This window comes from Rhincodon typus, chromosome 9, assembly GCF_021869965.1.
Source record: "Rhincodon typus isolate 14 chromosome 9, sRhiTyp1.1, whole genome shotgun sequence".
Taxonomy (NCBI): domain Eukaryota; kingdom Metazoa; phylum Chordata; class Chondrichthyes; order Orectolobiformes; family Rhincodontidae; genus Rhincodon; species Rhincodon typus.
In genome coordinates, this window is record NC_063340.1 from 75,876,842 (window position 1) to 75,890,720 (window position 13,879).

General features: G+C 42.0%; 1 protein-coding gene across 1 annotated transcript in view; it reads left to right on the top strand.

Annotated features, from left to right (window-relative positions):
- Nucleotides 1-365: 365 nt before the first annotated feature.
- LOC125484105 (baculoviral IAP repeat-containing protein 6-like) overlaps nt 366-13,879 on the top strand; it is a 44,901-nt gene continuing 31,387 nt past the window's right edge. Inside the window, exon 1 of the mRNA XM_048601459.1 lies at nt 366-650. Within this exon, the coding sequence (XP_048457416.1) occupies nt 440-650 (211 nt within the window). The 5' untranslated portion in view covers nt 366-439. The remainder of the gene's footprint in view (nt 651-13,879) is intronic.

Below are 13,879 nucleotides of genomic sequence, written 5' to 3' on the forward strand. Positions count from 1 at the left end.
CCCCCACCCTCATTCCCCCATCCTCCGGCACCCTCCTCCTCCACTCTCTCTCCTTTCCCCCAGCACACTCCCTCAGTACCCATCCCATTCCATTCCTCTGTACCCTCCCCCTCCTTCCATTTTCCACATCTCCTTACACCACCCCCCACAACCTCCTCGCCACCGGGTAGTTCCCCTGCGCACACTCACACACACTCTCTCTCCTCTCAGTTCCCTCTCCTCTCCTACCCCATTCCCCCTCGCTCACGTTACCTCCTCACAGGGTCCATTAACCCTGCCTGCCTGTCAGGCTGTCCCTCGCTGCGAAGGGCCTCCTCCCTGGGTGACGTTGGGGGGCCGTCGCTTCCTGTGCGGTTGCCCAGGCTCCTTGTGACGAGCGGCTCCGGGGTGAAAGTTGGCGGCGGTGGCGGCTCCTTCCTGTCTCACAGCTGCTTCCAATATGGCGGCGGCAGCGGCAGCGGCAGGAGCGGCGGCCCAGTCCGACTCGGACTGGCTCCTCACCCGCGACGGCTGCTTGAGCTGCGAGGAAGGCCTGCGCAGCCTGGCCTACCACCCGTCCCTCAACGCCATCCTGGCCGTCACCAATCGCTCCACCGTCAAAGTCATCGACGGCACTTCGGGCGCCGTGCTGCAGGTGTCCCGGTTAAACGGTGAGTCAGGATGGGGGTTCCCCTCGGGTAACGGGGAGAAGGAGGAGGCCCCGAACCGGCTCACCTCCCGCCTGGATTCCGCCAGCAGCGGTGGGAAGAATGAAAGGCCAGTTAGAAGCCCCGGGAGCGGGTGGCTGGGTGGGTGGAGGGAGGAATGAGTGGGTGGGGTGGGGAGGGCACTGAGGGCAATAAGAATCGGGGTGTTTTGTTGGGGGGGGGGGGGGGGTTGGGGGGAAGAGGTCAAGGCCCTGGGTCAGGCTGGGTTGGGACAGGCCCAGCCGGGCGATGATGGCTCTTGTGATGGAAACATTGGGCTTGTTCACCGGCGAATTATAAGCATGATGGGCCGGAAGCCGGCCTGTCCTTTTGCCCGGAGCCTGGGCCAGAAGCTGTTCTTCGGAAGGAGAGTGGGGATATTGTGCGATTTGGGGATTAAATATGCAATACGATGACCCACCGAACCCTTTATTTCCATTCTCTTCTCCGATTTGCCTTCACAGACCAGTTCTGTTTCTCTTCCCACATACCCGGAACCGCCAGCCTCCCTCTGCCTTTTTTTTTGTTTCTCTTACTCTGCCCCCTGCGTTCTTACTGTTTAAAATGGCCCAGAAATAGCGTGTTTTCTCTGTCATAGTGCTCTGTTCTGGAAACAAAATGTATTGGTACATGTGTCATAAAATTGTTACACACACGAATTTGTGCACGTTTTCAAATGTGGACATAATTAGCATAAGCATTCTGTATGTTTAAATATGCTCAGATATGTTCACAATTGTCGATGTAGAGCGTATGTACGTCGTAATGAGCATATCACAAAAGTATACACGTATAAATGATAAATGTATTCATAACTTGCCCTATTATTGGTATATCACTGCTTTGTAATTGGTAGGGTGCATTTATTTATGTACCCAGTGTCCAGATGTACAGTTCAATTTTACTGTCTCTTACTAATGAGTTAAAATTGACTTGATTAAGAAGTGGATCAGCTTTAAATAGGTACATGCTTAATTCATGCAGTTCCAGGACTTCGCTGGAAAAAGTTTACAAATAAGGATGACATTTGTCTACATGTGAAACCTGAGATTTCTTTGTGCTATAATTATTGTTGTTAACTGGAAGTAATGTTTGTGCAGCAATAAATTAGTATCTTGGTTCCCTATTATAGCAGTACCTTTTAGTAGCACTGCTGAGTTCAGTAATGGATTTCAGTTCAATTCATTGTTACCCAATAAACCCATTTTACTTTCTGATTTTTCAAACGTAGACTAAGCTCCTTGGAGCCAAGTGTTATTGTTTGTTTATTGAATATTATACCATATCTTAAACTATGAAGTTTTAGGATACACTTTGGGCTAATTTATATCATTTTACTGATTTAGATCATCTCTGGTTATTAGAAACCTCAGCTAAAGGCAATCCTTTATGAAATGTACAAAATCTAAAATTGAAAATTTAAAAATGTGTTGCCATCTTTCAAACATCCTTTCATAGTCTGTTTCAATTTTTGTTTTCTGTGCAATATTGTTATTATGGTCAGGAGAATGACTAAAGGTCATCAGTAATTAAGACAATTGAGAAATCCAATAGGTAATTCAGTAGAGATTTTTTTTACCCAAGGAATGGTAAGGACATGAACTTGGAACCACAGTGAAGTGAATAGTATTGATTCTTAAGGGGAAGGTAGACAAGTATATGAGCAAGATGGGAATAGAAGGTTACAATGGTAGATTTAAATCTGGGAAGAGTTCTCGTAGAGCATAAACACTGTCATTGATCAGTTGGGCCGAATGAATTGTTTCTGTGCTTTATATCCTGTGTAATTCAGTAATTTATGAAAAACCTGAGTGGTAGATGAATGCAAAGTTCAAGAAAATCTGACTTCATTTTGAACTGCAGTTTATTGTAAAGAAATTGAATTTATACAGTTTAGTTGCAGCTCAAAGGACTGCAAAGTTGTTGAATTGCTGACTTTTGTGCAACATAATTTTATAATTCAGCACAGGTGTACTCAATGACATACAACAGTTATGATGTTTTCAAACCAAAACATTGAATTAAGAGCAGATAATCAAATCTGTAGCATTACCAGTTTGATTTAATTCGCAATAATAGACCCTGTTTGTTTAGTTTAGTTCCATTGTCCGAGTGACTTAATCTTACTATTTGTGAAGGCATAGCTATATTTTCAAAGCAGTCTGTAGTTAATTGTTGGATAAAATTGTGGTTTCCTCAAAACTACTTGTATGGAGTGTCTGGATAGTACAATATAAGCATGTAGTCACAACAGAATGATGTAGTTTTATCTTGAAAGTATTTTACACAAAACCTTTATAATATTTATGATCCTATTTATGTTTGCTTCTCAAAGGGTTCATAAACATTGAAGCATTGGTGAAGACCCCTCCCTCCATGTATACACTGAAGTGTAGTTAAGCATTTCTTTCCCATCCCTTTAATGATGAGCTAAGGCCTTCTGCACCCATCTGGCCTTGGTCTGCTCAGTCTAATGTTTCTTTTAAGATCAAAGTGATCTCCTCAACCCCGAGAAATATTATTCAAATTTAAGTTATCGGCAACCCTCCTTTTGTTTTGTACAGGTGATCTAAAACGTACAATGTAATACTTCTTGTCATGTATTTTGAGTAACTTGCAAATTCTTAAGCAATAAGTTTTCAAGTGCTTATGTTGGGTGATTATGAATCAGTGCACTTGAGTTAAAAATCTTGTGATAAACATTTTGCGATGTTTAAGTTTTTAACGTCTATCTATCCAGATAAATAGACAAGATATAATGCAATGACATTTTTGTACTGCTATAGGACTGTGATTGTACTCCCTAAGATAAAAATGCTAGGTTCTGGATTTAGCAAGAAATTCTTGTTACTGTTAGAAATTTAGTGCCACATGACTGTTCATTTGATCTTATTGCTCAAACAATGAGAGAAAAGAAACTAATATGAAGTGAAATCAGAAAATGCTGGGAATGATTTGCACTTGTGAAAAGAATATAAAATACGTTGACGTTTATGATAAACGGTTGTGTCTGAAACAAGCTTGTGTTTTCCTTTCACAAATGTTGATAGACTTATCTATCACCAGTATTTCATTTGTGAATGAAACATACTTGATACAAAGCCTAAGGTCCATATACAGCTGAGACTATCATTGGTTTTAGGAAACTTTGTTTCAGTGAGAGTGTTTTGATCAAATTGACTTTGTTTTAACAGCCCTGTGCCCTTGTCTGTATTTTGTTTTAAGTTGGACAACTTTGACAGCTGACTTTTCAAAAAAAAAAAAAAAAAAATTTTGAGTGCAGTTAAATTTGGCAGTTGCTGTGTATAACTGGGAGGTTGAGTAGTGATAAAATTAGTTTGTGATTTGTGGAGTCTGAAATCGAATAAATTGCAGAGCTACAGTGCCTCGGAGTGGGAAAGGATTAGGCAGGTAGGATGAGAAATAAAGAAACCTGGATGTGACATCAAAATGACGTGACGTTGATAAAATAATGCCAAATGTATGAAATAATTATGCCTGAAAATTCAACATGTATATATTTCGTGATATGAGGTGGCCTTTTTCCTGTGACAATTTTGAACCACAGATTTAGTTTATTCCTGGAGCAGGTTTATGAAGAATTGTCACTGGAATCAAAACGTTAATTCTGTTTTTTTTTTCTCCACCAATGCTGCCAGACCTGCTGAGCTTCTTCAGCAACTTCTGATTATTGTTTAATGAAAATTAACTTATTGGTCTTTTGGATACTCTGATTCTTTTTGGTTCGTGCACAAGTGTGCTTGTTCACTGACTAATGGGTGCAATCACTTCAGATACTTTCTTTTATAGGGAGCTTGACTTCCTTGGTTGTAACCTTGTTTCTTCCTACGTTATGTTTTTAACTGAGCAGGAAGTGATCACTCTGCCTCAAATACTTCCCCTCACTGACCTATTTTTGACAGCACTATAAGTTCCAAAAGAAAATCAGAATGTATTCCATTTAGCCATTTATATTTTGTGGTTCAGTAAAGCAGAAATGATATTTCCCATGTAGAAATATTGACTTAGCCAAGTACAGACAAAGGGGGTAGCCATGGGTACCCGCATGGGCCCAAGCTACGCCTGCCTCTTTGTAGGTTACGTGGAACAATCCCTCTTCCGTACCTACACCGGCCCTAAACCCCACCTCTTCCTCCGTTACATTGATGACTGTATCGGTGCCGCCTCGTGCTCCCACGAGGAGCTCGAACAGTTCATACACTTCACTAACACCTTCCACCCCAACCTTAAGTTTACCTGGACCATCTCTAACACCTCTCTCCCCTTCCTGGACCTCTCTGTCTCCATATCAGGCAACCACCTAGAAACCGATATTCATTTCAAGCCCACCGACTCCCACAGCTACCTAGAATACTCCTCCTCCCACCCACCTTCCTGCAAAAATGCTATCCCCTATTCCCAATTCCTTCGCCTCCGCCGCATCTGCTCCCAGGATGAGGCATTCCACTCCCGTACATCTCAGTTGTCCTCGTTTTTCAAGGACCGTAACTTCCCCTCCTTGGTGGTCGAGAACGCCCTCAACCGTGTCTCCCACATCTCCCGCACCTCATCCCTCACACCCCGTCCACGCAATAAGAACCAAAAAAGAATCCCCCTCGTCCTCACGTACCACCCCACCAACCTCCGGATCCAACGCATCATCCTCCGACACTTCCGCCATCTGCAATCCGACCCCACCACCAAAGACATCTTTCCCTCCCCACCCTTATCTGCTTTCCGGAGGGACAACTCTCTCCGTGACTCCCTTGTCCGCTCCACACTCCCCTCCAGCTCCACCACACCCGGCACTTTTCCCTGTAACCGCAGGAAGTGCTACACCTGCCCCCTTACCTCCTCCCTCATCCCCATCCCAGGCCCCAAGAAGACTTTCCACATCAAGCAGATGTTCACCTGCACATCTGCCAATGTGGTATACTGCATCCGCTGTACCCGGTGTGGCTTCCCCTACATCGGGGAAACCAAGCGGAGACTCGGGGACTGCTTTGCAGAACACCTACGCTCGGTTCGCAACAAACAACTGCACCTCCCAGTCGCGAACCATTGCAACTCCCCCTCCCATTCCTCAGACGACATGTCCATCCTGGGCCTCCTGCAGTGCCACAACGATGCCACCCGAAGGTTGCAGGAACAGCAACTCATATTCCGCTTGGGAACCCTGCAGCCCAATGGTATCAATGTGGATTTCACAAGTTTCAAAATCTCCCCTCCCCCTACCGCATCCCAAAACCAGTCCAGCTCGTCCCTGCCTCCTTAACCTGTTCTTCCTCCCACCTATCCCCTCCTCCCACCTCAAGCCGCACCCCCATCTCCTACCGACCAACCTCATCCCGCCCCCTTGACCTGTCCGTCCTCCCTGGACTGACCTATCCCCTTCCTAACTCCCTACCTACACTCACCTTTACTGGCTCCATCCCCGCCTCTTCGACCTGTTTGTTTCCTCTCCACCTATCCTCTCCTCTATCCCTCTTCTATCCGCCTCCCACTCTCTCCCTATTTATTTCAAAACCCCCTCCCCCTTTTCTGATGAAGGGTCTAGGCCCGAAACGTCAGCCTCTCTGCTCCTATGATGCTGCTTGGCCTGCTGTGTTCATCCAGCCCTGCACCTTGTTGTCTATGTATATAACCTGTTCTGTGTCCTTGGCAGCTATGTTTCCTTAACTACTGTTCGATTAAAACATATTATTTGGGATGGGTGAGTGTCAGATGTACCAAGACTGAAAGATTCCTGAATTATGCTGACATTGCAGTTTTTTAAAGGAAATCATTGCAGCACACATGGATGCCCTTTCACTTCAAAACTCCAGCTACCCCCATTTTCAAAATCCATTGAGAAAGTTTGGCTTGCTGCAAAAGTCTCATTCTTTCTAGACTGTGAAAGAGCCTGTTGGCCAAAGGTATGCTTATTTGTTGTTACTACAGTGGCCTGCTGAAAGTTGTCATGTGTAAATCAAGCTATCTCGGCTATAATAGTGTGGTATAACCCATTACTTGTTCAGGTTTACAGAAGGAGTGACCATGAATGACATTGCAGAAAGGATTTACTAGCACCTGTAGAACAGAACTGTATCATTTAATGGGAAGAATTGCCAAATATTTTCCCCTAGGATCATTTTATATTATTACTCCTGCTGAAGCTCATTTCTTAAAAGTAAATCTTGTGTTATGTTGCTCTTTTTTTAAATGACATAGGTGTTGCAATGCACTTCAGCAGCGTGATGCTATTTGGACAATTTCCCAGAAATTTGAAGTGTACTACAGTATTGGGAATAGCATTCAGGAGCTGCAGGCATGTTTATTTTCACCTGAGCTGTTAATAGCAGGGACTGACTAGGTGTCATTCAATCAGACCCAACATTAAAATTTACCACATGATGCTTTTGGAACTGCCCCTCAGAAGAGCTGTGTTGTGCAAACTTTTATGTAAGAATTATTTTTAAATTTAAGAGATTCTTTCCATGCTTGCACTGCCTAATTTGTGTAGTTGAAATAATTGTGCTGTCCCTCCAGTCTGCAACAGTTCTGCACTTTGCATTTTAAAAGTCACCAAAATGTGAATTTTTTTTTCATTCATGACTGTGGACTCTACTGACAAGATCAGCAATTATTGGCCTTCTTTAGACACCCTTGAAGATGGTGGTGAATGTCCATCTTAAGCTAATCAGAGGGTGAGATGTAGGCCTACTGTTAGGTAGGGAGTTCCAGGATTTTGACCAAGTGACAGTGACAGAACAGTGATTATTCTTTGAAGTTGAGATTGCACATCACATTTTTATTATTTGTGACTACGATATAGATATTGATGACTAAGCACTTATTGACCCTTCCTAATTAGAATCATAGAACCCCTACATTGTGGAAGCAGGCCACTTGGCCCATTGAGTCCACACGGATCCTCTGAAGAGCGTCCTGCCCAGACCCATCTCCTTACCCTACAACCCTGCATTTCCTATGGCTAACCCACCTACCCTGCACAGTATGGGCAGTTTAGCCTGGCCAATCCACCTAACCCACACATCTTTGGACAGTGGGAGGAAACTGGAGCACCTGGAGGAAACCCACTCGGACATGGGGAGAGCATACAAACTCCAAGCACAGTCACCTGAGGTTGGAACCGAATCTGGGTCCCTGGTGCTGTGAGGCAATAATGCTAAGGGCTGAGTTACCGTGGCGTTCAATTGCTCTTGGGAAATTGGTAGTAAGCCGCTTGAACTGTTTTCTTTAACTATGCAGTCCTTGGGATGTAGAGCACCCATAATGCTGTTAGGAAGGGTGTTCTAGGATTTTGACCCAGTGACAGTAAAAGAACTGTTTAGTTCCAAATCAGGATAGTTTGAGACTTGAAGGGGAACTTCCAGGTAGTGGATTTTCAGTGGGTGGAATGTTCATACAGGTTCCTTTGTCCTGGATGATGTTGAGCATATTGTGTTGTTGAATGCATATTCATCCTGGCAAGTAGGCAGTGTTATGAAGCAGAGGTTGATGCCACCACCCCACCCCCGAGAACTAACACCGAATCACCCAAAAGGGAGCACCTCGCCCTAAATCTGTTAAAATGAGTGTGAAAAGTGGTGTAACCTGCCTCAGTTATTTCTAGTGGTTAAATAAAATAAACCCCTGACACTCAGTTTACAATCAACAAGTAACAATTTATTTACCTAACTCTTAACAGTAAGCAAATTAACTAAACCATTACCAAGCCAAATAAATCCCTTCTGACTACTAGCTATTCCCAAATAAAACAAGATTCTATAGATATGTTCCAATAAATACGGGTCCTACATGTATAAAATAAAAGATTAGAATTTAGTCTCTCAAAATCACAGCCAGGTTACATCTTGGTTACAACTGACAACTGGGCAGCACGGTGGCTCAATGGTTAGCACTGCTGCCTCACAGCACCAGGGACCCGGGTTCAATTCCTCGGGTGACTGTCTGTGTGGAGTTTGTACATTCTTCCTGTGTCAGCGTGGGTTTCCTCGATTGCTCCGGTTTCCCCCCACAGTCCAAAGATGTGAAGGTTAGGTGGATTGGCCATGCTAATTGCCCATACTGTTCAGGGATGTGTAGATTAGGTGGGTTACAGGGGGATGGGTCCGGGTAGGATGCTCTGAGGCTCTGTGTGGACTTTTTGGGCCAAAGGGCCTGTTTCCACACTGTAGGGATCTATGATCCTCTGGAATGTTCTGTGCCTTCTCCGGCAAATCTTGTGTAAGGAATGCTTTCCCTGTGGATTCTTGTGTCAGGAATCTTAGCTAGGAATGCCGAGGTACAGTTGTGAATAGATGGTGCTTTCTGTAATAGCTGAGAGCTGTTTATCTCTGGCAGATGGCAGTAAAATCTCCTGATTTGCCCAACTGCCCATTTTTTAAGATATTCTTGATGACATATCAATGCTTCTTAAAATAGGATTGGTCCAATGTTGTCGAAACCATCAGATTTTAAATTAATTGGTTTTTGGTATCTAAGTACTTGGTTTAAATCGGCAAAATTCCAAACTTGTCTTGGTATCAAAACAAAACTGCTGCTTGACCTGCTGATTGTCCAGCCTTTTGATACAAATGTTTCAATTCAGGTGCTCTCTGTGTACCTGCAAACCCACAAGCTGCGCACAGACAACCTTTTTGAATCTCTAAGCATAGAAAAAGCACATCATCTTTTAAAGGGACTACACACTGTTTTCCCCCCTAGCATTTTAAAAACTCCAAATTCTAACTTCCAGTCTCTGAAGTACTCTATCCAACTTCGCAACAACAGTGATCCATCACTTGTGCCTTTAGAGATGGTAGACATGTAATGGGGAGACAGGGTAAGAGTTTACTTGTCATAGAATTCCTTGCCCTTGATTAGACTTGCAGGGAACTTGCAGATGATAGTGTTCCCATGTGCCTTCTACTTGTAGACAATATAAGTTGCTGGGTTGGAAGGTGCTGCTGAAGGAGCTTTGAGGAGATACTGCAGTACATCTTTTAAATGGTACACGCTACAGTAACAGTGTGCTGCTAGCGGAAGCATGGATAACAAATCAACCAGTTGGAAAGCTTTGTCATGGATAGTGTTGAACTTTGAGTGTTGGTGGAATTCCACTTCATTTAATCAGGTGGAGAATGTTGCTTTAAATTCCTGACTTTGTCTTGTAGATTGTTGAAAGGCAGAATTTCATATCAAGGAATTGAGTTACGGGATTTCAAGCTTCTGATGCCTTGTACCCAGATTATTTCTTTGGTTCAGTTCAAGGCCAATGGTAACTCTCAGGATGTTGCTATTGAGGAATTCAGCAATAGAAATGCCATTGAATGTGGGTGATAGTTAGATTGTGTCTTGAAGTAGGTGGTCGTTCCACAACATTTGAGACATGAATATTACTTGCCACTTATAAGACCGAGCTTGAATATTATCTGGGTGTTGCTGCACGAAGGCACCAGCTGTTTTGGCATTTAAGGAGTTGGAAATTTTACTAACACTAAAATTTACAAACTAAATTTACACAGCACCTCTCAAACATTTTCCCTGTGTGACTCCATTTAATGCTGCAGACTTTGCCATGCTGTATGTGTAAAATTTAAACATCATAGCTTTTGTTAATGTGCTCTAAGTTTGGAAAATGTTTTAGAAATTACATTTGTAGAAATGTAAGATTGAAAAGTCAATATTCTTACACTGAAGTAGCTTCAAATGTTCCTTTGGGGAGGGTCTTAAATTGCTGTTTAATGAGTGGAACTGACAACATGAAGCACTACAGAAAATATGTTTTCAGTTTTTGGAAGGCTGGATCATATTGGGCTTCACCTTTAGGCAGTGGAATTAATTTTCAGAACAGCATTATGTTATGAGAGCAAAGAATAGAATGTGATGGTAGAATAATGAGAATGTTGCTGAGCCTTTTACTCTATGGCGTTTTAAGCAATAAAAGATAGAGCTTGCATTTATACAATGTGTATTATTTGCTGTTGAAATGTCCCAAAGCACCATATACAGTACAGTTTTTCCTGTAATATACAAAAATTTCAAACAAAAATCTTAAGAAAAGCAGTGAGAAACAAGGTTTGCAAAGGATTGAGACGCACAAAAAGCTTTATACCTTATTATGTTGATTAAGACTAAGAGGTAATACAGTAAAAGCTATTTTTCACTTGGGAGCAAGTTTGCAGGGAAATGCAGTGAAGCACCGAAATAACAGAATTCTGATGAATTGGGGATTTCAACTATCCTTGAGGTAAAACATAGAAAATAGGAGCAGGAGTAGGCCATTCAGCCTTTTGAGCCTTCTCTGCCATTCAATGTGATTGTGACTGATCATCCAACTCATTGTCATGTTCCTGCTTTCTCCCCATACCCTTTTGATCCCTTGAGTCCTAAGAATTGTATTGACTCCTTGAAAATATTGTGTTTTGGTATCATCCACTTTCTTTAGCAGAGAATTACACAGAATCACCAGTCTCTGGGTGAAGAAATTTCTCCTCATCTCAGTCCTAAATGGACTACCCTGTATCCCTAGACTGTGAGCCCTTATTCTGACTCTCCAGTCATCGGGAACATCTTTCTTGCATTTATCATGCCTTAAACAATGGACTGCTTTCAAAGGGGAGGTGATTTGGGTGTAGCTGAGGAATATCCTTCCCGAGCCAGCAAGGTAGAAAACCAAGGCAGGACTCCCTAGGTAGTTGATGAGAGAGACAATAAGATGAACCTGACAAAGAAGACAAGATAGATGTCAGGTTAATAGTAGGAATCTCACTGTCTATGGAAAGTTTAAAGAAAGGAACTGAGAGTGGCAAAATGAGACTTGCTGTGAATAGAATGTGGAATCCAAGAGTTACCTTTAGGCATTTAAAGGGTAAAGTAACAAGAGTAGGGCCAATTAGGGATCAGAAGCAGCAAGCAAAAGCAAAATGCTGGAAATCCTGAAATAATAACAAAATACTGGAGAAATTCCGGTCTGGGAGCATCTGTGGAGGTTAATGTTGCAAGTCTGATATGACTTTCTTTTCCCAGATGCTGCCAGACTTTTTCCAGCACCTTCTGTGTGTTGAGTCAAAGGCTTTGCCTGAGGTGCTAAATGAGAATTTTGCATCTTTGTCATGGAAGAGGATGCTACCAAAAGCATAGTGAAAGAGTAAATTGTTGAGATACCAGATGAGCTCAGAATTGATGGAAGATGCAGTAGGCAAACTGGCTGTACACAAATTTAAATGATCATGCCCAGATCAGAAAAATCCAAGGATGTAGAAGGGAGACACAATCTTCCAGTTTATCGTTATATACAGGGAGTGGTTCCAGAGAACTGAAGAATTGCAAATGTTAAACTGTTGATCAAAAAATGTTGCAAAGAAAAAACCCAGCAACTACCAGTCAGTCAGTTCACATTCTTTAATAGTTTAGAGCATTTAGATCTGATTATATAGGACAGTGTTAACAGTCACTTGGACTGAGTAGGAGAGAAATTAGAATTGAATGAGGGCACAATTATAAAGCTAGGTTTTGAAGGGCAAGAAGGCATTTCAGAATATATTGCTATGAGATTGAAAGTTAAATTAGGAATGATGGCTAAAGAAGAGATGACCTGACCACCATTGTTAGGGATTCATGATGTATGACTGAAGAATGCTGTTGATAGAGGATGAAGTAAGGCTAGGGAATTATTTGTCAATAATAATGAAGACCTGGATTTGTGCGATAAGCCGTTGGAAATCATTGACAGAAGGTTTTTTGGGAAAAAGCTCATGGTGCCAGGGGAACATTTGGAATGAATAGATGACTGGCTGGCTAATGGAACACAGAAAGCATAAATGGCAGTTTTCTGGTTGGCAAGATGTAAAAACTGGTTTATCAAAAGGATCAGTGTTGAGTTCTTCACTTTGTTTGATTTATATAAATGACTTGGATGAAAGGACTGAAGGTATGGTTGACAAATTTGGCGCGAATATTGATAGGAACGTAAGCTTTGAGGCTATAAAGCAATATAGATAGGTTAAATGCTTGAACAAAAAATTGGCAAATGGAGTATATCATGAGAAATGAAGTTTTCCATTTTGTTATGAAGAATAGAAAAGTATACTGTCAAAAAGATGAGATTGCAAAGCTATCAAATGGAGGGATCTTGTCCTTGCTAATGGTTTGCAGAAGGATAATATACAGGTACAAGTAGTAATTAGGAAAGCTAACAGAATATTATAATTTACTGTGAGGAGAACTCAATACATTGGGAGGTTATACCTCAGTTATGCCAATCATTGACATCTGAAGTACTGTGTATAAAATCTGTCTCCTTATTTAAGGAAGGATATAAACACATGGAACTGGTTCAAACAAGGTTTGCGAGACTAATACGAGGAAGAGATGGATTGTTCTTTGAGGATAGGTTAGATAAGTTAGGCTTGCATCCATTAGAACTTAGAGTAAGGGGTGACTTGATTGAGAAATGTAAGGTCCTGAGAGGTCTTCACAAGTTGAATGTGAAAAAATATTTCATTTTGTTAAAAATTCTGGACTAGGAGTCACTATTTCAAAGTAACGGGTCGTGCCATTGAAGACAGATGAGAGTTTTTTTTTCTTCCAGAAGTTTGTGAAACTTTGCATCTACCATTTTTTTGAGTAAGAATTTCAGTCCTTAAATAGTATACCGACGAAGGTGGGTAGATTCTTGAGAAACAAAGGAGTTATTTGGAGTGGATGGGAATGTGGAATAATGAGATCAGTCATCTTTTTGAATGGTGGAGAAGGCTGTTGTATCGGAATGGCCTACTACTGCTCCAGCATTGGTCAGAAAACCCATTCCAACATGTACACAGTTTATTCCAGATGTGGTCCCTCAAATGGCCTAATTATGTAGCGAGCCTTCCCTACGTTTATATGCAATGCTCTGTGAAATAAATGACAGCATTTCATTTGCCTCACAATATACATGATCATGCAAATGCTGGCTAACTTACTGAATATCAGCAGTGTTATGATCTCAGCTGATGTTATCACTAAAAAGCACGGATCCGAGACTGAAATCTAAAAAAAATTTAACAAGGTGGTCTTTCATAGAAAAATCATAGAATCCTTACAGTGTAAGTAGAGTCCATTTGGCCCATCGAGTCACTCACTGACCCTCTGAAGGGCATCTCACTTAGTCCAATCCCCCCACAGTATCCCCGTAACCCCACATTTTACTGTGATTAATTCAACTA